The 25,995-nt window shown below is 41.2% G+C and overlaps 2 protein-coding genes across 4 annotated transcripts in view; both read left to right on the top strand.

Moving 5' to 3' along the window:
• LOC136707220 (sushi, von Willebrand factor type A, EGF and pentraxin domain-containing protein 1-like) overlaps positions 1-589 on the top strand; it is an 85,912-nt gene extending 85,323 nt beyond the window's left edge. The window contains exon 12 of the mRNA XM_066681169.1: positions 393-589. Coding sequence (XP_066537266.1) covers positions 393-589 — 197 coding nt within the window. The remainder of the gene's footprint in view (positions 1-392) is intronic.
• Positions 590-734: 145 nt separating this feature from the next.
• svep1 (sushi, von Willebrand factor type A, EGF and pentraxin domain containing 1) overlaps positions 735-25,995 on the top strand; it is a 46,728-nt gene continuing 21,467 nt past the window's right edge. For all 3 annotated transcript variants that reach the window (XM_066681219.1, XM_066681218.1, XM_066681217.1), the window contains exons 1-23: positions 735-845; positions 985-1,090; positions 1,218-1,415; positions 2,502-2,735; positions 3,131-3,292; positions 3,514-3,675; positions 4,900-5,061; positions 7,245-7,333; positions 8,850-8,946; positions 9,110-9,223; positions 9,596-9,709; positions 10,947-11,148; positions 12,605-12,762; positions 13,269-13,470; positions 15,326-15,501; positions 15,827-15,951; positions 16,583-16,706; positions 17,689-17,859; positions 18,390-18,563; positions 18,660-18,779; positions 18,931-19,107; positions 24,535-24,619; positions 24,964-25,155. In XM_066681219.1, the coding sequence (XP_066537316.1) occupies positions 762-845; positions 985-1,090; positions 1,218-1,415; positions 2,502-2,735; positions 3,131-3,292; positions 3,514-3,675; positions 4,900-5,061; positions 7,245-7,333; positions 8,850-8,946; positions 9,110-9,223; positions 9,596-9,709; positions 10,947-11,148; positions 12,605-12,762; positions 13,269-13,470; positions 15,326-15,501; positions 15,827-15,951; positions 16,583-16,706; positions 17,689-17,859; positions 18,390-18,563; positions 18,660-18,779; positions 18,931-19,107; positions 24,535-24,619; positions 24,964-25,155 (3,428 nt within the window). In that variant the 5' untranslated portion in view covers positions 735-761. The remainder of the gene's footprint in view (positions 846-984; positions 1,091-1,217; positions 1,416-2,501; positions 2,736-3,130; positions 3,293-3,513; positions 3,676-4,899; positions 5,062-7,244; positions 7,334-8,849; positions 8,947-9,109; positions 9,224-9,595; positions 9,710-10,946; positions 11,149-12,604; positions 12,763-13,268; positions 13,471-15,325; positions 15,502-15,826; positions 15,952-16,582; positions 16,707-17,688; positions 17,860-18,389; positions 18,564-18,659; positions 18,780-18,930; positions 19,108-24,534; positions 24,620-24,963; positions 25,156-25,995) is intronic.

Below are 25,995 nucleotides of genomic sequence, written 5' to 3'. Positions count from 1 at the left end.
GTCACATGACCCTCTTCCTGTTGAAAAACAAAAGTTGGATCCAAAATGGCCGACTTCAAAATAGCCGCCATCTTGAAAAGTTTCCCCCCTCGCATATACTAATGTGCCACAAACAGGAAGTTAATATCACCAACCATTCCCATTTTATTAAGGTGTATCCATATAAATGGCCCACTCTGTAGTGTATTTTCAGATTTAATTGACTGGGTTGCTTGTGTTTTGATTTTTATTTCACTTGAGTATTTTTTTTATACTGCAGCCACCATGTTGTTGTTTTTATTACGGACTTGGTTTAGTCTTGAGCTGATGTGGGACATTGTTTCAAAAATGATCCCATGGATTTCCCTTATTCGGACTGATCCAGTTGATGCCCCTGCTGCTGTGTTTCTCAGGTTCCACATGTGAGCAGCCGTATGTGCCAGTGAACGCAGATTTCTCCTGTGTGAAGGAGGAGAAAGGGGTAAACTGCACCCTGGTCTGCAGAGACGGCTACAGCATTACACAGAATGCAGCGCACAGCTACTTCTGTCCCAATAATGGCCGGTGGGATCCACCACGATCACCAGACAGACCGGATTGTTCCTGTTAGTGTCGTCCCTCATATTACTACCTGTACCTCTTGCATCTTATTTATTACCTGTTTCTTCAGGCCTCACAGATTGTTGTTGTAGAGAGCATTTTCAACCCTCCATTACATCATTTCTTAATTTGATTTTTCTATAGTAAACAGAATAGCCAACAATGGCTTCAAGCCGTTTGAAATGCTATTCAAGGCTTCCCGCTGTGATGACCCAGACCTGCTGAAGTCCTTCACTGGCGATTTCACCTCTGTTCTAGGAGGCATAGTGAGATCACACTCAGATGCATCCGCACACACACACACACACACACACACACACACACACAGAAGCATCTATCAGACAGACATGGGTTACTGGAGATCCTCATCATCCTTTATTTTTCTGTCCTACCCCGATCTTAAAGGTTCCCAATATCTGCAGTGGGGATGATATCAACTGTAAACTGGAAGTTCTGTCTCAAGGGCAGTGTCTGGAGTACAACTATGACTACCCAAACGGCTTCGCCATTGGTGAGAATGCATTGTCTTCCAAAGACTTTCTTGACTTTTAAGATGTCATCCGTGTTAAATGTTTTTGTCGCTATATTTCTGTTTAAATTTAATGGTCTCTGCGGTTTTCTCCCGTTCCCTTTGCAAGGTCCTGGGGGATGGGGCAGCAACTGGGCCTCTCAGAATGGTCAGGATTACGCTTACTTTGACAGTGGATTTTCTCCCGACCACCAACATACTCCTCTACAACAGGACGGTGTGTTCCCTCACGCAAGAGCCAAACGGCATCGCAAAATCACACGGCCTACACGTGACCAGAAGATTCAGATATACTTCAACATTACAGGTGACTTGTGACTTTATCACACCTGGTTCAGCTTTGTAACATTAATATTCTATGTTTAGTTGATGTATTGGAGTAAAGAAATCATCAGACTTCTTATTAATGCACAGTTTACAAATTACACACTTTTGTTTGGAAGATAATCACTATTTAATCTGACAGCTGTCGGTTCTTGACGTTTAAAAACTAAATCAATTTACTGTGCCACTGAATTTACGGTACACTGTAAAAAAAATCCATAAAATTAACAGTAAAATACTGGCAGCTGTGGTTGCCAGAATTTCACCGTAAAATATACGATCACGTTTTTGGCAAATCATAAAATTTTACATTTAAGGACTGTTTTGTTTACAGTACATTTCTGTTAAAAAACAGATATACACTGTAAAAAAAACATGGTATTTACATAAAAATAACAAAGAAACATTGTTCTGCTGTAAAATTAACGTGTAAATTGTGTGACAAATTAGAGAAAGGAGACTGAGATATAGCTGTATTTGGATACAGCCAAACTGCATCCTGTATTCAGCCTTTAAAAGGAGATATTGCCTAAATGACTAAAGAAATGTTCGGTATCTGGGTGCCACAGCGGAACACTGATGGCTGATGGTAAACTTTCCTGACCAACACACGTCTCGACATAATATCCACAGAAACACAAAGTGATCACTCCAATGAAACCCAAAATCAGTAAGTCTCAAAGACAGAAAAAAAAACAAAGAAACTCTGAAAATCACAGAAAATATGGAGAAGCAAAGCATGCTGGGAGCTCCCTAATGAGTCTCAGCTCCTCCCAGTCCTTGGACACTTGTACCGTCCCCTAATGGTTTGTGTGTTTAACAGTGAAATAATGTATATTTTACAGTAAAGAGATGTAAAAAATTGTATTTGGGCTGATAAAAGTATTTACGGTATTTCACTGTTTTACAGAAACTGTTTTCAACCTTTTTACAATTTACAGTCATTTACTGTCATGGTTTTACAGTTTTCCACCGTAAAATTCACAGACATTTTTTACATGTGGTGTATAACAAGCTCTGAGTTTAGACACTGCAGTCAGTCTCTGCCAACACTTCTCCTTTCTCCCAGCAAGCATCCCACTGCCCCTGTCGAGGAACGACTCAGTGGAGGTGGCGAATCAGAAACGGCTCCTACGGACCCTGGAGCAGCTGACCAATCGGCTGAAGAGGACTCTGAGCAAGCAGCATTTGAACACCTTTCACATATCGTCAGAGATGATTGTGGCTGACCCTAAATCACTGGAGAGTAAGAGGGCCTCACTTTTCTGCCGCCCAGGCTCCATGCTTAAGGGTCGAATGTGTGGTGAGTTCATTTTTCAGTTCTTTATGTAGGAGCGCCTTGGTGAGAACAAGTTGATGCATTGTTGAATGTCCCCAAGTAAACATAGGAGTGTCTTCAGTTCCAAGTCCCAGTTAAAGTCCAAAGAACATGGAAAGCTCAGTAGATACGAATGCATTCATTACAAAACAATGTAATGGTAATGGTATCTTTAACGGCAAACTATGCAATCAATGGAAATACACTGCTAAGTCTGCTAACACTGCTGGTCATCGGCTGTGCCTGACCCACTCATACCACCACAACACACTCTAACACACCACCACCATGCCAGTGTCCTTCAGAGTCTACATTGTTTAAAAGTGGATGTGGAAATAAGATAAAATGCAGATAAATATATTGTCCTATCTGTTCTGTAGTGCAGTGTCCAGTTGGGACGTATTTCTCAGCGGAGTATGCTGAGTGTGAGAGCTGCCGGAGAGGTTTCTATCAGGATGAAGAGGGTCAAACTGAGTGTAAGCAGTGTCCTGTTGGATTCTCTACCCCATACCTACACTCCCGCAGTGTGGCTGAGTGCAAAGGTAACTGCCTTATTATGATAATATAATGCATTTACCATTAATGATATGTGTGTTAATAGATAAGCCTCGTTATTATCTTCCCCATTGGCAGATCCATGTGCACCATACCAACCAGGCAACCAGCCACATATTTGTGTGTGCTTATCAAATTATAGTAATTGTTTGCCTTGCTATGTAAATTAAGCCTTCTCCAGGCTTATTATGTGTGTATGCGTTTTCAGCACAGTGTAAGCCCGGAAGTTCATCCTTAAGTGGGCTGGAGACGTGTGAATCGTGTCCTTTGGGGGAGTATCAGCCTGGCCTTGGCTCTCGCTACTGTCTGCAGTGTCCCCCCAACACTTCCACTGTCAACAGAGGCGCTGTGGACTCCACTGAGTGTGGAGGTGAGCTTCACACACGCCCTTGTTCAGTTACTACTATCGCACTGTCGCACATTTTTTATGGCAGTAAATGCATGCAGTGCATTCACTCATACCTACCAACAGTTTTGAGTCGCCAATCCACCTACCAACATGTGTTTTTGGACTGTGGGAGGAAACTGGAGCACCCGGAGGAAACCCTCACAGACACAGGGAGAACACACCACACTCCTCACAGACAGTTACCCGGAGGAAACCCACACAGACACAGAGAGAACACACCACACTTCTCACAGACAGTCACCCAGAGGAAACCCTCACAGACACAGGGAGAACACACCACACTCCTCACAGACAGTCACCCAGAGGAAACCCACGCAGACACAGGGAGAACACACCACACTCCTCACAGACAGTCACCCAGAGGAAACCCTCACAGACACAGGGAGAACACACCACACTCCTCACAGACAGTCACCCAGAGGAAACCCTCACAGACACAGAGAGAACACACCACACTCCTCACAGACAGTCACCCAGAGGAAACCCTCACAGACACAGGGAGAACACACCACACTCCTCACAGACAGTCACCCAGAGGAAACCCACGCAGACACAGGGAGAACACACCACACTCCTCACAGACAGTCACCCGGAGGAAACCCACGCAGACACAGAGAGAACACACCACACTCCTCACAGACAGTCACCCGGAAGATACCCACGTGGACACAGGGAGAACACATCACACTCCTCACAGACAGTCACCTGGAGGAAACCCACGCAGACACAGAGAGAACACACCACACTCCTCACAGTAATCAGATCATTAATAAGCTCTTAATCATTTGGAGTCGAGTGTGTTCTGGGAGACTGTCCTCACCTCTGCCGTTACCAAATTGCTCCTCAGTTGCTGAATAGAGAGAAAGTAATAGAGTTTATAAGCAGAACAGAACAGTAGAGTTAGAGAAATACAGAAAGCTTTATTCTAATTTCTAGGATGATTTAAGGATGTATCTAATTGTATTATTGGAGTGGAGTGGTGAAAAAACACTTTTCTGTTCTGCAGTCTTACATTATATCTCCTGGTTTTAATTAATATGTTATTTATATCTCTCCTTTCTGTGGCTGCTTTGTTCTCTCTCTCTCTCTCTCTCTCTCTCTCTCTCTATCTCTCTCTCTCTCTCTCTCTCTCTCTATCTCTCTCTCTCTCTCTCTCTCTCTCTCTCTCTCTCTGCCATCCTTCAGTTCCATGCTCTGCAGGTCATTTCTCGCGTGCTGGTCTGTTCCCTTGTTATCCCTGTCCCAGAGACTACTACCAGCCTGAAGAGGGTCGCTCTTACTGCCTTTCCTGTCCATTCTATGGCACCACCACTGTGACAGGAGCCAAAAGCATCCAGCAGTGCTCCAGTATGACTCTCTGTCTCTTTTACCCATTGCCGCAGTATGAAGTTGTGTTTGAGACATTGATATATGAAAGATTTGTTTAGTAGTGGTATTATTCTTTGACATTCTTCTGCATTTTAATATAACACCAAAACTATGAAATAACTCATCACCCTGAAAAGAAACCATGCTCCTGCCTTTGTAATTGTCAAATGACATGTTGATGTGAAAAATGAAAATAAGGCACTATATTTACAAGCAGTGTCATCATCCATCCATCCATCCATTATCTGTAACCGATTATCCAGTTCAGGGTCGCGGTGGGTCCAGAGTCTACCTGGAATCATTGGGCGCAAGGCAGGAATACACCCTGGAGGGGGCGCCAGTCCTTCACAGGGCAACACACATTCACTCACACACTCACACCTACAGACACTTTTGAGTCGCCAATCCACCTACCAACGTGTGTTTTTGGACTGTGGGAGGAAACCGGAGCACCCGGAGGAAACCCATGCAGACACAGGGAGAACACACCACACTCCTCACAGACAGTCACCCGGAGGAAACCCACGCAGACATAGGGAGAACACACCACACTCCTCACAGACAGTCACCCGGAGGAAACCCATGCAGACACAGGGAGAACACACCACACTCCTCACAGACAGTCACCCGGAGGAAACCCACGCAGACACGGAGAGAACACACCACACTACTCACAGACAGTCACCCGGAGGAAACCCACACAGACACAGGGAGAACACACCACACTCCTCACAGACAGTCACCTGGAGGAAACCCACGCAGACACAGAGAGAACACACCACACTCCTCACAGACAGTCACTGGGAGGAAACCCACGCAGACACGGAGAGAACACACCACACTACTCACAGACAGTCACCCGGAGGAAACCCACACAGACACAGGAAGAACACACCACACTCCTCACAGACAGTCACCCGGAGGAAACCCACACAGACACAGGGAGAACACACCACACTCCTCACAGACAGTCACCCGGAGGAAACCCACACAGACACAGGGAGAACACACCACAGTCAGTCAGACAGTCACCCGGAGCGGGAATCGAATCCATAACCCCCAGGTCCCTGGAGCTGTGTGACTGCAACATCTACCTCCTGCGCTTCCCTCAGAGTCATCATTATTTGCTTAATTTTACATAGTAGAGAATGAGTCATTAAAGTACCTTATATTGTTTTATTTTTTCCCAATATGTTAAATTCTACAAATGAAGAAAGTGTGCGCTTAAATTTGTATTTTCAGTACATTTCAAAATGCCGTTATTCATTTTCAGAATGCACAGTGTTAAATGCACACAAAGCAGCTAGTTTGTTGTGGAAAAGAGAATGAGAGCAGACTGTTTTCATTATAAAGGTCACCCTCTGGCAGGACGCTCTGGATGCAGGACTGAGTTGCACCCAGTGGAGAGAGTTTAGTGTATTTTTCAAAGTAATTGCTGAATTATCTCCAGTGATGTCTAGTTGAAAAGTAGGAGTTTGAAAAACTGATATTCTACAAGTCTATTAGTCTCAGAATAACGACTCAGTCGGACTCTGTGGTCATCAGAGGTATATCCTTCATACAGACCACAGCTTGAAAGCCCTGTATCATTACTCAACCATAATATTGGTCCCATAATATTGATTAGGAACAGTGAGTGAGCATGCGATATGTGATTATTGTCTAGAACACATAACAGGAGAAGATTTTCTTTACACACTGGGAAAATGTGCTGCAGGCCGGAAAAGATGATGAGGATGATGAATGCTTTCAGATAATTTTTTTCCAGTTCTAACTGCAGAAATTTCACCCCTTGTGCCTTTTTATGTCTCATTCTCTCTCTCTCTCTCTCTCTCTGTCTCTCTCTCTCTGTCTGTCTCTCTTTCTCTCTCTCTCTCTCTCTCTCTCTCTCTCTCTCTCTCTCTCTATCTGTCTGTCTCTCTCTCTCTCTCTCTCTCTCTCTCTCTATCTGTCTGTCTCTCTCTCTCTCTCTCTCTCTCTGTCTGTCTCTCTTTCTCTCTCTCTCTCTCTCTCTCTCTCTGTCTCTCTCTCTTTCTGTCTCTCTCTCTCTCTCTCTGTCTCTCTCTCTCTCTCTCTCGTTCTCTATTTCATTCTCTCTCTCTTTCATTCTCTCTCTCTCCCTCATTCTCTCTCTCTCTCTCTCTCTCTCTCTCTCATAATAGGTTTTGGCTCTAGTTTCTTGCCTAAAGAGGAAAGTGTAACTACAGCACCAGAAATTGAGATAAAGAAAGAATATCAAGCTAGCAGTCAGGTGAGTCTCAGTCTATTTTGCATTTTTCTGCCTTCTTTTAATCCATCTTCCTTGTTTACAGTGATGTCAGAAGATTCGCTTATTTATATTCCTCACTCACAGAGAGGCCCTTTAGTGAAAACGGAAACCACTGTAAAATCTTTCTTGCTCGATCTGTGTCTCTCACTCACTTCACATGACTGTAGCCAGGTGAGCTCTATGAATCTTTCTAATGCAGTGCAGGTGAGCTTGGCCTCAGAGCCTTTCAGAAAACATCAAACTGACCACAATGTCTTCCGTTTGAGTCTGAAAGCATTAAATCAGGCCTGTGACATACAGCACTAGATTTAGTCTTGGAACAGGAAACTGACTGCTGGAAAACATTTATGTATCTGCAGAACAGATCCCTGTGTACATTATTCTATGACTGGACAGATGTTTATTATTATTATGTCATTACTGTAGGGTAACATACAGCATCCTCTGTTTATCGACATCAAACCCCGAACCATCCTTGGTAATAACCTGCCTTCTATTTCTATAATAATACAGTTAATCATAAAGTGCATCAACAACCCATTCGAAAACACACAATGTTGCATCAAGCAAACGCCAGGACGTGACCAGACGTCCTCTTTAACCCGGACATGTCCTCTTTTTTAGACTTGGCGGAATTTCATTCAACAAACGTCCGGGATGTTGTTTTTCTAGAGCTTACATAGAACTTCGAGAAGCGTTTCATTCACAAACTAGTCCCGCCCTCCCCTACTCCGATTGGTTCGCTTGAGTGAGAAGGGGGTGTGGTGAAGTAGCCTAAAATCTTCTGATTGGACGGTCTGACTGTAGAGCTACCGTTATTGGTCGATAACCTTCTCTGTAAACATTTAATTGGTCAGTCTGCACGTCAGTAGTCCTTGTTTACGTCAGGCAAAGCTCCTGTACCCACCCTCATCTCGAGCAGCTATGCCGAAACGTAATAGTAAGTTCTCGGATGAATTAAAAAAGAAATTCCCATGTTTTGTGTAGAAAATAAAGGTGTAAATAAAGGTGGCTAAGAGCACACATAGGTTCAGCTAAGAACACCTAGTACTGGTCACCCTAGGTTTAGATGTAATGTAGATTCAATAAACCAAGTCTAAACCCCCAAGAATCCCAAGGTTTATTCCATACTGACATTGGGAGTAAAGTTTAACTGTGGGTTGATAGCAGTGTCTTTAATGAAAAGCTTATTTTAATCACTGAATCACTCAATGCAGCTGGAATGGCAGCTTTTTAAGGCTAGATCATCAATCATGAAATTCCACCGTGATCCCTTCTGTAAATATTGAGAGTTTTGTGCTGACTCTAGTGGGAATAGTTTGTAAACCAGAGGTTTAAAAGCCTCAGAAATATGAAACAAAAATAGACTGTAACATGTTGTGGTTCAGGCACAGATCTAATTCCTTCTTTGCATGTCCTAATTATAATAAATATCATGATATTATTCTTAATATTAACATTGTGATTCGATTATCACATGCTGTTCTTCTCTCTGTAGATGTTCCATGAATGCTTCCTCAACCCGTGTCAGAATCAGGGCACGTGTGAAGAGGTGGGGGTTGGATATGTGTGCACCTGTATGCCAGGCTTCACGGGTAAAACGCACTCAACCACCTTTCCGTCTCCTACCTCTCCTTCATTTGTTTATTAGCTCAGTCTCAACACAGTCGTAGTGTATGAGGCGGTAACACTTTTGTTTTTAAATACGGTGAAACTGTGTCGATTTCATGCCCCCCCCCCCTCCCTCCCTCCCCTCAGGAGCAAAGTGTGAGAGTGATATCGACGAGTGTGACTCGACTCCGTGTCAGAACGGCGGCACTTGCAGAGACGGTATGGGAGGCTTCCAGTGCCAGTGCCAGCCAGGATTTGTAGGTATGGAACACTCTGCCAAATCCAATTTGCCGCAGCAAATATTACCAGAGTTCAGCTTCTTAGCCAAGGTCATTCGCTTAACAACTCTGCCTTGGCTCCGCTGTGTGAAAGCATAAAAGTAACAGGGGCTGGTCTTTAGAACGGGTCCCAGGCACAGAGCTGTGGAGCTTAATGCTGAATTTATTGGGTCTGTGGAACACATGCTTTGTCTTACAGCTCTTTTCCATTCCACCACTGTCCTCCTTTCTGAGACGCTGCCATGATGAAACATGAGCCTGTCTTGCATTGGAGGAGTGTTTTTTGTTTATGTGTGTGTGTGTATGTGTGTGTGTGTGTGTGTGTGTTTGTGTGTGTGTGTTTTATCTTGGAAAGGATCACTTTGTGAGGCTGAGGTAAATGAATGTAGCTCCTCTCCCTGTCTGAATGGCGGCGTGTGTGTGGACGAGGTAAATCGGTTCACCTGCAGCTGCACAGATGGATACACAGGTGCCGTACATTCAACACCTGAAGTTTTAGACATTTGTCATGCCACTGAGACAGCTCTTTAATATCCAAACAGTTACAATCCTGTCATGCTCGGCTTTTTCCTCACCTGCAAATTGCTTGACAGATATTTTAAACAGGATCCCTAGTGGAAATTCAAGGGGAGTGTGTAATGGAAAACTACATTCCCCTGCTTTTGTAAAACAGTACAGTTTGATATAGTATGTAAACATGTTTATACCTCCACCTATTTAACCTACAGCACCTTCGCCTCATCCTTTTACACTGATATTTAAGTCCAAAATGCTTTTTGAATAGGGCACAGTGCAGGAAGCAGAAGATTATTTACATTTAATCATTAGCCTCAGAGACACAGAAATAACGGCCTGTTTATTGAATAATTATAGACCATGGGTGAGGATTATATTAAAAAATGTTCTGGTAAATAAACCATAAAAAGCCATAAGCTGACCTCAGGGTCAAATGCAAGACAATGTGAGGTGTTGGCCCTTTACTTATTAACATTCCCAGAAATAGCTTTTGAATAACTTTAATTACATACCCTTTTAATTTTAGTGTTGTACTAGATTAATAACACAATCTTTGGTAACACTTTCTATAAAGCCCATATTTATAAGCTTTTATAACTACAGTTATAACTGTTTATAATTTGGTAATAATGTTTCATAAACATACTTACATAAACTCTAATAATGCCTCATAAGGCTCTTATAATGAACTATAATTATTTATCTTGTAACTTATAAATATGTAGTAACAAAAGTGTCTCTATTCATTATAAAGCCTTTTAAATGGATAATAACATGTGCATATTTATAAAGCACCTATAATACATTGTACCAAATATAAACATATTATTAATGCTTAAAATGTTTAATAGAGCCCATATTTATAAGCCATTATAAAGGAAATGATAACTCTTTGTAACTTGGTTATAATGCTGTGTAAGTATACATATAAACTCTAATAATGCCTCATAAGGCTCGTATAATTAACTATAATTACAATGATGACATTTTAAACATTTATAATGTGTTTGTAATCATTAATATGTGTTATAGGTGCTATATAATCATTTGTTATACATTATTTTCATAATGTATAACAAATGTGTATCAACATAAAATCATTTCCCACCATAGTCCATAGGGTAATATTTGATTTTGACCTTTGATCATGAGAATCATGTACCATTTAATATTATGTCATCTTTATCCAGGCACTCGGTGTGAGCTGGAGATAGATGAGTGTGAATCCAGTCCTTGCCAGAATGATGGTGTGTGTAAAGACCTGGAAGCTGGCTACTCCTGCTCCTGTAGTCAGGGATTCACTGGTGACAGTTGTGAAGTTAACATCGATGAGTGCTACAGTGCCCCCTGTCTAAATGGAGGGTCTTGTGTGGATGATGTCAATGATTTCAGGTAATTTAAACTGGATTACAGTGTGAGAACACTTTTTTTTATGCTGAGATGCACCAGGAAGTCAGCATGGGTTTCTTTTAGTATCATAATTACATGCTTCACTGTGTGACATGGTGTATATCTGCTGGCCTAGAAGAGGCATTTTCGCTTAACTGTTAGTTCAGCTGTGTTTCACAGAGATAACTTGATGTGACGCTACTATGTCATTGGTATGTCTGTTGTTAGTTCAGCCATATTTAACATTCCAGTTCGTGATGTAAAATTTGGGATTTTCCGTCAAATTTCCACCAACATAAACCAGAAAAATTTGTTCCCAGCTGGAACCAAAGAACACTAGGTCCTTCAGCGCGATGTCAGGAATGAGGGGCAGACTGACGGAGCAGGCGCACATGCTAAAGCACAGATAAAATTTAATTACGAAAAATAACAAGACAAAGATACTTTAACAGAAGGACAAGAAACGGGGATCCAAGCAGGCTAAATGGGACACGGGGAGCTAAACCGGGAAAACGGGACAGACAGACTAAAGAACGAAACAACAGAGGAAATACAACAACAACGTGGAAAACAATAACGACAGACAGACAGACTGATAACACGACTGACTTGACATAGTACAAAGAACAAATGACCAACAAACAGGAAGTGCAGGAAGGGGACTTAAATACAAAACACAGACGAGACGCACCTGAGACAGATAACAAGGGGGTAGGGTAACAAATGACACAGACGAGGAGGCGGGACAAGGGCGGAGACAAGGACAATAACAGACAAAGCCATGTGCAGATAAAGCACATGGCGGGGACAACAGACCTGACAGGACGAGGGCATGACACTCGAACTGTGGCTGAATAATAGGAAATAAGACAGGAACACGCTCCGTTTGTGTGTGTTTCTGGGGCTGCGTTTGCCAGAGCATTGGCTCAGCATTGGTTAGTTCACAAACTCAGCAGGACGCCTCGGGACTCAGCAACATTTACACACACATTTTGGGGAGACATTTTGTGGCATTAGTGTGTTTATAAAACTCCATATAGCTGCACACAGCCTTCTTAAACTTCTTAATCTGTACAACACAATCACATATTAAAAAAAAACTAATGCAAACAAAGAAACACAACATTGTGCCAATGGCTCTATGGCTAATGGCGGTACAGCAATTGTTCTTGTTTCCTGTGTATAACCAGAATTCTGTCGCTACAATGATTTAGTTTTCCTTTTTTGTTTATCAGAACAAGCTCTTTTACTATCTCCTCTACCTCATATGATTTAATCCTTTAAACTATATGCTTATATATAAAAACTACAATTATATACTTTCCACAGTACCTTCTGTTAAGCTTATAAGCTAGGTTTGTAATTATTAGAGTGAGGACCTTATGTGTTATCTGTTGTAAATAATTGAGTTTTTCCTTCTTTACATAGCAGCTACAAACCTGTCACCTCTAATTCTCAGGTGTGAGTGTCTGAAAGGATACCAGGGGAAACTTTGCCAGGTGGACGAGGATGAATGTGAACCAAACCCATGTCTTAATCGTGGCACGTGTGAGGATGGAGTGGGAAGCTACACCTGTCGCTGCCCTCCTGGGTTCAACGGAACCAGGTGTGAGACAGGTATAGATACGATGGCAGAGTAAGATACAGAAGTGTAGACTGACACAAAGACATAGTGGAACATATCTAGTTTACTGCAAAAATATGTAAATGAACATAATACGAATATGAACTCATGTACAACTGAGTTGTATGACACAGAACGTGATTAGAGCTTCTGTTAATATATATGTTGCAAAAATATAATGTGCAACTAAATTCCTTGGAAAAGATATTTCTGTATCATATACAGTATCATATTTCTGCAGCTCCAGCCTGAAAAAGATGAAGTAGTTACAGAATATGAACGAATGAATAAATATATGTAGTGATTGTTAGGCACATCTTATTACTTGGTTTTTATTTAAATAGAAAGGCTGTTAAAACAACTAGGTGCTTAAGCCTCTCCAAATGCCTTTTCATGAACAATAACGCCTATTAATAATGATCACCCATATCACTGCTGTGTTCCTAAACTGTGCCCTGAAGTTTTCTGCCTTTGTCTGTTTTGGATTTGCATCTTGCAGAAATGCCCTCGTCCTTTGACCTGGAGTTTGAGGTGTCTGGTATCCATGGCTACATTATGATAGATGGATTCATGCCCACACTCACACAGATCACATGCACATTTTGGATGAAATCATCAGATACATTTAACTATGGAACGCCCATTTCATACGCTGTGGAGGGTGGCAGTGACAATGCTTTTCTGCTTATAGACTATAATGGGTAAGACCTGCTGTTTATTTGCAATACCTTTTTGGAAAGCAAACCAAATGGATTAATTTTAGTGTTGTACTAGATTAATAACACAATCTTTGGTAACACTTTCTATGAAGCCCATATTTATAAGCCTTTATAATACAGTTATAACCATTTATAATTTGGTAATAATATTTCATAAACATACTTATAAACTCTAATAATGCCTCATAAGGCTCTTATAATGAACTATAATTATTTATCTTGTAACTTATAAATATGTAGTAACAAAGGTGTCGCTATTCATTATAATGCCTTTTAAATTACGTCTCGGTCTAGGAGATGGTTATTGTTGAATGAAATAAAGTAGAAAGAGGAAAAAAAAGAGAAACTCACACAGTTTAGAATAAATGAAAAAAGTGTATTTACAAAGAAAATATGGATATTAAACAAAATCAAACAATCAAATCTTATAACAACACACAAAACTTAAAGCCATATCTCAAGGGGTAAGCCACGGCCAAAATAACAAACATAACCCAACACTAACTCCAACCCCAACACTAACTTTGCTATTCAAACCAATAAACAAATAAATGACAATAAATAACCCTGACTCCCTATCTAACAATAAACCAGGAGAAAATAGATAAACACAAAAGGCGCTTACCCCCTTCCGGCACAGGTGACCACAAAAATAATAAACAGAACACAATTAACCCACACAAGGAAACACACAGTCTCCAGATATACACAGAAGTTCACAACTAACACACACAAGCACACACACAGTCTCCAGGTATACATAGTCCTCACACAGAGACAAAGCAATCACCAAGTTCACAACACATGGCAATTCACAATTGGACAAAAAGGGGCGTGTCAATCTTCAGCTTCCTGCTTCTTTTATAGGCAGATACAGGAAATTATACACATTATTGATGCTTAAAATCTATAATAGAGCCCATATTTATAAGCCATTATAAAGGAAATTATAACTCTTTGTAACTTGGTTATAATGTTCTGTGAGCATACATATAAACTCCAATAATGCCTTATAAGGCTCGTATAATTAACTATATTTACAATGATGACATTTTAAACATTTATAATGTGTTTGTAATCATTAATATGTGTTATATGTGCTTTATAATTATCATAGGTCATTGTCCAATTAAAAGGCTCTATTATGAATAGTGACACGTGTAACTACACGTTTATAAGTTAGTAAATAAATAATTATAGTTAATTATAAGAGCCTTATGAGGCATTATTGGAGTTTATAAGTATGCTTACACAGCATTATAACCAAGTTATAATTTCCTTTATAATGGCTTATAAATATGTGCTGTATTATACATTTTAAGCATCAATAATGTGTTTATAACTGGTGTATTATGGGTGCTTTATAATTATACACAGGTTATTATCCATTTAAAAGGCTTTATAATGAATAGCGACACTTTTGTTACTACATATTTATAAGTTACAAGATAAATAATTATAGTTCATTATAAGAGCCTTATGAGGCATTATTAGAGTTTATAAGTATGTTTATGATGCATTATAATCAAATTATCAATGGTTATAACTGTAGTTATAAAGGCTTATAAATATGGGCTTCATAGAAAGTGTTACCCAATCTTTTTTCCCTATGCAATACTTTTTATAGATATCAATAAATGATACAGTATCGTAAACCAAACATGTTTATTTTAAATGACTCAAATAAAGTTAGTAAGTATTCAATCAAGCCTTGACATTTGTGGGATGCTGATAGTAGGGTGTAAGTTTGCCTCATTAAAATGAAAAAGGCCAGCTTTTATTATATGGTAGATCATATACTTAAGTAAACATCACCCTTCCTCCTGGGTTCTTTTAGGTGGGTGCTGTATGTGAATGGGAAGGAGCGGATCACAGACTGTCCGGCTGTGAACGATGGCCGGTGGCATCACATTGGAGTGTCGTGGCAGAGTGAAGACGGGGACTGGAGGGTTTATATTGATGGAAGCCCATCAGATGGAGGGAAGGATCTATCCACTGGCACCAGAATACCAGGTAACACAACAGCACTGACAACTCAATGTGTGTTTTTCAATTTCAAACATAAAGAAAGAATAGAAAAGTAGTCATTTTGTTTTAAATTCTATGTTTTGCACAAATTTACAATGGTGAACGATTTTACATTTATTTACAATAGCTGTGGATTTGTATGTTTTTAAGGAAATATCTGTGCGTGTCAGTATCGGAGGTTTCAGTTTTGTTATGTGACCTGGTCTGAGAAAATCTGCACTATATAGTATTATAAATCTGCATCACAACCCTGAAAAAGATGTGTGCATTACATTGTAACTGATTGCTTTTACCTCTATGATTTGTGTAGGAGGTGGTGCTCTGGTGCTTGGACAGGATCAGGACCAGAAAGGAGAAGGTTTCAACCCTGTGGAGTCTTTTGTTGGTTCTCTCAGCCAGCTCAATATATGGGATTATGTCCTTTCCCCACAGCAGGTATATCTGCCACTTGGTTTGTTTCATGTTTTTAGCATAGTTAATAGTTAAATTTGGGCTGGACGTATAGTATTTTGATGTAATAAAGCATCATCATGAATAAGGCTTTTATTACCAGTGGCACAGTTCACTCACCGAATTATTCCAAAGATTTAGTTATTGTTCTGCACCCGTTTCCCACAGATGAGATCCAAAACAGGAATGTATGATTTCATGTGATTAATGAAAGAAATCAGTGCTGTATATCTCCTCTAAAGCTCCTTCAATTAGTCATGGCTGTATACAATCTTCTTACACTTGTTTTAAGAGCAGGTTCCTCTGCTTTTCTCTAAACTATATACAACATTCCACCTTCATTAGAAAATGGACAAAAGCAATGTGCTGTAATTGTTTGCAATAATTTTCTGAGGACGTATTATTCATAAATAATCACAGCACAGCATTGGTGTTTTCTTGCATTGGGTCTGTCTTGTAATAGCAATGTGCTGGCTTTTTGTGCCAGATTTAAATGGATCATTTCAATTTGTATTCTCTGGGCGAGTTCATGTTAATAATAATGATAAATATTTTTTTATATAGAGATTATAGTGTTTAAATCTTTAATATCTGATGGTTTTCCTGCTCTTCTCAGATCAGATCTCTGGCCAGCAGCTGTCCAAGTGACCTAAAGAGAGGAAACGTTTTAGCCTGGCCGGACTTTTTACAAGGGGTTACAGGCAGAGTCAAAACCAGCCCTGATAGCAAGTTCTGTGCTGGTGAGAAAATAGTTTTCCACCTATTTAAATTATTTATTTATTTTTATTTTGTTTCATTTTCTCACCACTTTTATATTTTACGGGTTTGCCATTTTACTTGTTCATCTATTTATTAATTCTGCAAGTATACTACATGGTTACATATCACTACCCAGTAAATATTTAGCCGTTGATTCAACGTTGAAATAACGTAATGACTGCCGTCTAATCAACGTTCTCTTAAGGTTGAAAATGAAAGTTGAAAAGACGTCCAAACACAGACATTGAAAAGATGACTATTAGACGTATTTTGGACGTCCACTGACGTTATTAATTGGTCCCGAAATAAATTACTTGTATAAAACGCGTTTTGGACGTCCACTGACGTTATCGATTGGTCACCACTTAACTAACTTATTAAGATGGATGTTGGACGTCCATTGACGTTTAAAATATGTCCTTGACGGACAGACTACTTTTAGACCTATTTTGAACGTCCAGGGACGTTCCTTGTTTACTGGGTAGATGCTTTTGGACATACAGTATTTTAATTGCCTTGGAAGATATGTATTGACACCTAGTCAAACTGCAAACACACAACTTTTATGCATCAGAAGTGCAGAAAGGAAGCAAAGTAACAGGCAGTATTTGGGCTTGGTGTATGACAAAAACATGCAGAGCCTTAGCTACTACACAAGATTCACTGAGAGTAGTGCTCTGTCTGAGTAAATAATCACATACCAGGTCAATTAAATTCTGAATTTGTTCATAAGACAGGTTTTCAGCCTCTGAGTACAAATAAAAACACAGTAGTCAGTCTTGGCCAACTGCCCCCACCGCTATGTCAAATTCAAAGTCTTTGACATATATAAATGTATATTGACATGATATAAATCCCCACTTTGCTAATGAACATATATACACGACATCTTGGATAGTCATATAGTTAGCACTCATATGATAAGTCGAGTTAATGCTGTTTTTTGTTGTTCTCCTGTGTTAGACTGCCCCCTCCTGGAGAATGCTGTCCCAAACCTACGCACCTCCAGTCCCGCAGTGAGTCCTGGCGCTCAGGTGAAGTTCTCCTGCAATCCCGGCTACTACCTGGTGGGGGAGCCAGTGCAGCATTGCCAAAACAAAGGCACCTGGAGCCATGCAAAGCCACGCTGTGAACGTGAGTGTTAGCACATATTAAGAGAACGTTGATTAGACGGCAGTCATTACATTATTTCAACGTAGAATCAACGGCTAAATGTTTACTGGGGTGTTGTCATATCTTTAGGACTACGTTGTGCCCTACATTTATATTGTTGGGACCTGGATTTTATTTATTTATTTATTTATTGATTGATTGATTGTAGGAAGTTTAGATTACTTTTTTAAGTACTTTTGATGTCCAAAATTATAAACACAGCTCTGATGTTTTTTCCCTAAACGCCTTCCCATTTTGTGGCAAGTTATAAAATAGATCTCCAGAATGAGATTGTTTTCTTTGTGGCATGTGGCATGTTGTCTGTGGTGGATTCTGGATGCTCAGAAACTGTGTGTCCACTGTTGTGACTGGCTGAGTGTGTGATGTCCTGTGATGGACTGGCACCCTGTATAAGAAATAACAATATGATAAATTATTAATATGTGTGGTTTCATAAATCTACACCTGTAAGTTTTGAGGAAATTGGCAGAAATCTATTTCTTCCCTTGAAGGAGTGAACTGTGGCACTCCTCCTCCTCTGGAGTATGGTCATTATCTTGGAGAGGATTTCTATGCTGGGAGCTCAGTGGAATACCACTGCAAGCCTGGTTTCTACCTGCTGGGCGAGAGCAAAATGCAGTGTGCCAACAGCGGAAAGTGGGCTAGCAACCCGCCTGCATGTCTTGGTAAGTTGGAAGTTCTAATCCGTTATAATGATGACCAGCTTAGCCTTCCTAACCTAATGATCTGTTATCTGCTGCGTGCGTGTGTGTTTATTGTAGATATGGATGAGTGCGCCTTGGGTTCAGATTGTGATGAGCATGCCACCTGCCAGAACACTGACGGCTCTTACATCTGTACATGTATCTACCCCTACACTGGAGATGGAAAGAACTGCACAGGTAAAGTACAATTTACAATTAATAGCATTAGTATTACAGTACTGAAGTGCAGTCAATGTCTTTGAATAGGCACAGGAAAGGACTCTGGTGTGTAACCACAACGTGGAATGTGAAATGATAATTTATTCGTATATATATTTATCCTGACCAGAGCCGGTGAAGTGCAAAGACCCAGGTCATCCAGAATTTGGCCATCGTGATGGCAGTGTCTTCATCATGGGCAGTGAGGTGGTCTTCACCTGCGAGGATGGCTACGCACTGGTTGGTTCATCTCGTCTCTCGTGTTCTGAGAAAGGCACATGGGAGGGATTATTCCCTCATTGTGAAGGTAAATATATTTTACCCCAATTTTTCTCCAGATTAAAATGATCTCAGTTTTTAGATTCAGACTCCAGGTTTCAAAGCATTAAATAACATTCATTCATTATCTGTAAGTGCTTATCCAGTTCAGGGTCGCGGTGGGTCCAGAGCCTACCTGGAATCACTGGGCACAAGGCAGGAATATACCTTGGAGGGGCGCCAGTCCTTCACAGGGCAACACACACACACATTCACTCACACATTCACTCACACATTCACACCTACGGACACTTTGAGTCACCAATCCTCCTACCAACGTGTGTTTATGGAGCATGGGAGGAAACCGGAGCACCCGGAGGAAACCCACGCAGACACAGGGAGAACACACCACACTCCTCACAGACAGTCACCCAGAGGAAACCCACGCAGACACAGAGAGAACACACCACACTTCTCACAGACAGTCACCCGGAGGAAACCCACGCAGACACAGAGAGAACACACCACACTCCTCACAGACAGTTACCCGGAGGAAACCCACGCAGACACAGAGAGAACACACCACACTCCTCACAGACAGTCACCCGGAGGAAACCCACGCAGACACAGGGAGAACACACCACACTCCTCACAGACAGTCACCAGGAGGAAACCCACGCAGACACAGAGAGAACACACCACACTCCTCACAGACAGTTACCCGGAGGAAACCCACGCAGACACAGAGAGAACACACCACACTCCTCACAGACAGTCACCCAGAGGAAACCCACGCAGACACAGAGAGAACACACCACACTCCTCACAGACACCCGGAGGAAACCCACGCGGACACAGGGAGAACACACCACACTCCTCACAGACAGTCACCCAGAGGAAACCCACGCAGACACAGAGAGAACACAGCACACTCCTCACAGACAGTCACCCGGAGGAAACCCACACAGACACAGGGAGAACACACCACACTCCTCACAGACAGTCACCCGGAGTGGGACTCAGGTCCCTGGAGCTGTGTTACTAGTATTAATAATGTATTGCATTTATTTGTGTACATTTAGAATGCACAAAGGTGACTTAAATGACATTTAAAGGAATATTTTCCAGATTTTTCTATTTTCCTATTTAGGCATAGGTATATTAGAAATAGTGTGAATATATTTCACATGGAACCCCTCTAAATGACTTTAAAGTTCACATTTTAAGGAGTGAGGGGGCGTACTATACCCCTTTTCCAGAAGATCACTCCATTCCCTGAAGTCTTAATGAAAGGTGTGTGACATGTTTGGTCAAAATACCACCAGAAATAAAACCACATCACTAATCTCCCACATCTAAACTACCCTGTCCGGAACAACCGGTTTCAGTGTCTTTATATTTAAATGGCAATGAGCCACACCTCACTATACTTTTCACTTATATTTTGTTCATAAAACTTTGTATTTACTTCATTTACTTATATTTGCGTTCACTGCTGCACTGTTCACAGAATCATATTTTTATTTGAAGTCTTTCAGCTTGTAATTTCTTGATTCAATAAAATGAAATAAACAGTTTTGTTTCAGTTCTGTTAGAATCAGACCCGTACCGCCAAAGGACATATTTGAAGCTGGCAACAACAGGAAATATACTATTCACAATAAAATAAAGTCCAAAATAAAAGGGTTTCATTAATTTTTTGCAAAATCCTAATTTGTAAATTGATTCCTCGTGATGGCACATGAAATGAATATGAAATATTTCAAAACTGCTGTCATTTTAAAACAGGTCCAACTTCAGTTATTTTCTTCTTTTTTCATAAAATTAAGAAGAAAAAAAAACATGCGTAAAGTACTTTTAAATTAATATTTTATATTTTTGTTGTTTCACCCTCATCCCTAATTCAACAGGGAACTCTCAAGTGAATGCGCTATGATTTTTTGACTTTTGGTTTATAACGGGAACAATACGATGTGATGAAATTTCTCATGGACCTTGTTCTGACTCAGTAGTGTTAGTTACACCTGGGTTATGGAAACAGGACGCTTTTGCATGTGTAGCCTTTCTCAAGCATACACTAGTTGAGCTTGTATAAGATATTGAAATGAAATGTTCCCTGACTAGTTTGTAACACTGATTCATACGGTGTCTCTGAATATTTCTGCAGGACCAATGCTGGCAGTGTGTGATTTTAACTAAAAACCAAACAACAGCAGTTTTCAGACATTTTATTCAAGTAATTAAATGTGTTTAAATAAATAAATAAAATTAGCAACAGAATGCCATAGAATAACCATTTTTAGGCTTTGTGTTGTTAAGCATCTTACGTTTAGCCACAACGCATACAGTAAGGAGAGGGTGTTTTATTATGAACAATGTCAGTCAGTTACAAACTAGAAATGGCTGCTGGTGCCAGCTGTACGTCCCTCAGCCGTACGGTTCTGATTGTGATAGAGGTGAAACAAAACTGTCAAAGTTCACACGTGGGGAAAATTAGATGCAAATGTGTTAATTAATCTGAATGAACAAATTATTATCATTAAGGGCGGCACGGTCATGCAGCAGGTAGTGTAACATACCTCCAGGGACCATGGGAGGAAACCGGAGCACCCGGAGGAAACCCACGCAGACACAGAGAGAACACACCACACTCCTCACAGACGGTCACCCGGAGGAAACCCACACGGACACAGGGAGAACATACCACACTCCTCACAGACAGTCACCCGGAGTAAACCCACACGGACACATGGAGAACACACCACACTCCTCACAGACAGTCACCCGGAGGAAACCCACGCAGACACAGAGAGAACACACCACACCCCTCACAGTCAGTCACCCGGAGGAAACCCATGCAGACACAGGGAGAACACACCACACTCCTCACAGACAGTCACCCGGAGGAAACCCACGCAGACACAGAGAGAACACACCACACCCCTCACAGACAGTCACCCGGAGGAAACCCACGCAGACACAGAGAGAACACACCACACTCCTCACAGACAGTCACCCGGAGGAAACCCACGCAGACACAGAGAGAACACACCACACTCCTCACAGACGGTCACCCGGAGGAAACCCACACGGACACAGGGAGAACACACCACACTCCTCACAGACAGTCACCCGGAGTAAACCCACACGGACACATGGAGAACACACCACACTCCTCACAGACAGTCACCCGGAGGAAACCCACGCAGACACAGGGAGAACACACCACACTCCTCACAGACAGTCACCCGGAGCGGGAATCAAACCCACAACCTCCAGGTCCCTGGAGCTGTGTGACTGCGACACCTACCTGCTTCGCCACCGTGCCGCCCCTGGACTGAATCTCTTTAGCTTATTTTAAATAACACTCGTGTTTTCATATGCACTATCATTCTATTAAGATCATGTCAGGGTTTATTGGAAACTGCTGAATCAACAGCACAGAATCTGATGCTTTCTCTTTGTGCTAGTGTTTACCCAATTGCATACACACACACACACACACATACACAGGGAGAGACAAAACATGGATTAGATGTGCTCCAGAGATCCAGAATGTCCATTGTTTTTTGGTGCACATTTGTCCAGCTATATTGCCCATTCGATCAGTATTCAACGGCTCAAATATAGCTTTTTCCATTTAGCAGGAGACAACTACTCCGTGCAATTTAATCTAAAGCAATCGATTCAATTGTATGTTAATGTCCACAACAGACTCACTGCCTCCACACAGCACTGGCCCTTTACTTTCACATTGCAATAGAATTGATGACATTGATCTAATGATGCACTGATCTAATGGGCTATAACTCTACTGTTGGAAAGCTTTGTGTGGTGTAATTTACTGGAAAGGCTCAGACAGGCTTTTTTGCACTGTCAGTACCATGAGGGCAGGGCTTTACTGGAATGCTGTGCTGTAGAAATGCAGTTAGCTGTAGGCTGACTTCTAAAATTACCCTGTGTGTATCGGACACAGATTTTCTAAACTTGGTTCCTATAATGCTGTAATTATTCCCTTGAAGGTAATATCGCATGACACCGGTGTAAGCCTTTAATGAGTGAGCACCAAGTAGGACTTCTGAGCCCCTCATCGTATTTATTTATTCATTAATTCTTGCAAATTTACATAATACATCCAGTTATGCTGAATTACCTATAAATACCAATATGTTACTAAGATGTAACAGAAAGACACACTACAGCTAGGGTGCAGCAGGTAGTGTTGCAGTCACATAGCTCCAGGGGCCTGGAGGTTGTGGGTTCGATTCCCGCTCCGGGTGACTGTCTGTGAGGAGTGTGGTGTGTTCTCCCTGTGTCTGCGTGGGTTTCCTCTGAGTGACTGTCTGTGAGGAGTGTGGTGTGTTCTCCCTGTGTCTGTGTGGGTTTCCTCCCGGTGACTGTCTGTGAGGAGTGTGGTGTGTTCTCCCTGTGTATGCGTGGGTTTCCTCCGGTTGACTGTCTGTGATGAGTGTGGTGTGTTCTCCCTGTGTATGCGTGGGTTTCCTCCAGGTGACTGTCTGTGAGGAGTGTGGTGTGTTCTCCCTGTGTATGCGTGGGTTTCCTCCGGTTGACTGTCTGTGATGAGTGTGGTGTGTTCTCCCTGTGTCTGTGTGGGTTTCCTCCAGGTGACTGTCTGTGAGGAGTGTGGTGTGTTCTCCCTGTGTATGCGTGGGTTTCCTCCGGTTGACTGTCTGTGATGAGTGTGGTGTGTTCTCCCTGTGTCCGCGTGGGTTTCCTCCCGGTGACTGTCTGTGAGGAGTGTGGTGTGTTCTCTCTGTGTCTGCGTGGGTTTCCTCCCACAGTCTAAAAACACACGTTGGTAGGTGGATTGGCAACACAAAAGTGACCGTAGGTGTGAGTGTGTGTGTGTTGCCCTGTGAAGGACTGGCGCCCCCTCCAGGGTGTATTCCGGCCTTGCGCCCAATGATTCCAGGTAGGCTCTGGACCCACAGTGACCCTGAATTGGCTAAGCGGTTTAAGATAATGGATGGATGGATGGACACTACAGCTACAACATGTATTATGTATTTTCAGTTGTTAGTAATAAACATTTCATAACATAATCTTATGTCATCAAAAAATCGGATATGACATGAAACTGAAAAAAACCTATGAATCCATGAATGATTTTCTTGTCTTCCTCTTTTGGCTTTTCCTCATTAGGATGATTACATGTGTGATTACAAACTCTTATTTAGCTTAGCACAGGTTGTTCAATGCCAGATGCCCTACCTGATGCAACTATTCCATTTATCTGTGCTATGGAGCCAGCACTCTAAGTACACAAGCACGTGCTGACACCATCGTATCATCGACTAATGTGTATGTAGTAGTTATGCATCAAAATGGTATATTTCTGGCCCAAACTTAAGATATGCCTGACAGAAATAGACAGTCATTTTAAAGGTATAACCAAATGTTTACCTCAAAATATAATAAAACCTTTTATTTAAAAATGAATATTTTATGCTTTCAGCCCTGTCATGTAGTCCACCTACTCTCCCAGAACATGGAATTATGAAGGGGATTAACTTCACATACAGAAGCAAGGTGACTTTCAGGTATCAATATCAGTGCTAGAAGAAGAGTATTTACAACAATTATGTAACAGCGTGAGAGAGGATACACTGTTATAAGATTTACTTGTGCATTTACATGAAGCAAACCTGAAGGTGATAGACATGCAGTTAAACAAGTTACACCACTGTACTTTGTCTGTAACAGTAACTATATCACCAGATGTTACACTGTTGCTACATACACTGCTCATATGTAATGTTACGGTTATTAGAGACACTTAAAGTGGGACAGAAGACTTTTATTTCCCCATGAGGTATGACCCATTCTTTATCTTAATATTTTGTTTATTTACCTTGTAATATATTTTTCACTTTTCCATGAACAGTTGTGAAAAAGGATACATCCTTGATGGACCAACAGAGATCCACTGTCTGTCTAATCTTAAGTGGAATAATTCAACACCTAAGTGTCAGCCTGTGACCTGTGGAGAGCCCCCAGTGGTGGAATACGCAGAGGTCAATTTCAGCAGCAAAGTCTACCTGTCCAATCTGACATACACCTGTATAGAAGGATACAGGTAAAACTGCACTTACCAGTGTTAATATAATTAAGACAAAGACTTGAGAACACACATATTAATCTCTTGCTTTCTTTGGAATCATGATATAACATGGAGGATAATTTGATGAAAATCTTCATAGCACATTACATTACAGATTAGTGATAAATCTGTAATAAGATGACGATATAATACAAGTTTTTACACAGAAATGAATGGACAATTTAGGCAATTTACACCAAGAATATTGTGGATTTGCTGAAATGCCATTTCTGACCAGTTGTTTCTGACCTATTATGTCTTTAAAGTGTCAGGTAGAGTATGATTTACAAACAGAGTTATTGCATCTCACATCATTTGATAACCGAAGGTTTTATTCGTATGTGCTTTACCTGAGCAGAGAAAGGATCTGTGATTAACCAAACCATTTCTGGATAGAAGGCAGTGGCTTTACCCACTACACAGGCAATGTGCTACATCAATTACTCACATTATACTGAAGAAATGTGAATAGGTTGTGAGATGAATTAGCATATGATATTGTTTATCAGATATTAGATTTAAAGAGTTTCTGTGTAGAAATAATTTGATAGAAGTATACCATCTAATGGCATTTTTGGTGGAGGACTTGACCCATAATAAAAATGTCACGCTCTTGCCCTCTCTCGTGCTGTCATCTGTTTTATGTCTGTTTTCTCCTCCATGTGCTCTTTTAGCACATGGCTCTGTTGGTTTTTGTCTTGTCTTTGCCCTAACCCTGCCTTATTCCGGTCTCAGTCTCTGCCGCCTTGTTATCGTTCCCAGGTGTTCCTTGTCTGTGGTCTATGTTCCTGTGTATATATACCCCCTTGTTCTCAG

The sequence above is a fragment of the Hoplias malabaricus genome, chromosome 9, assembly GCF_029633855.1.
Source record: "Hoplias malabaricus isolate fHopMal1 chromosome 9, fHopMal1.hap1, whole genome shotgun sequence".
NCBI classification, from domain to species: Eukaryota; Metazoa; Chordata; class Actinopteri; order Characiformes; family Erythrinidae; genus Hoplias; species Hoplias malabaricus.
Note: the sequence above shows the minus strand (reverse complement) of the source record. Positions and strands in the feature narration are given on the sequence as shown.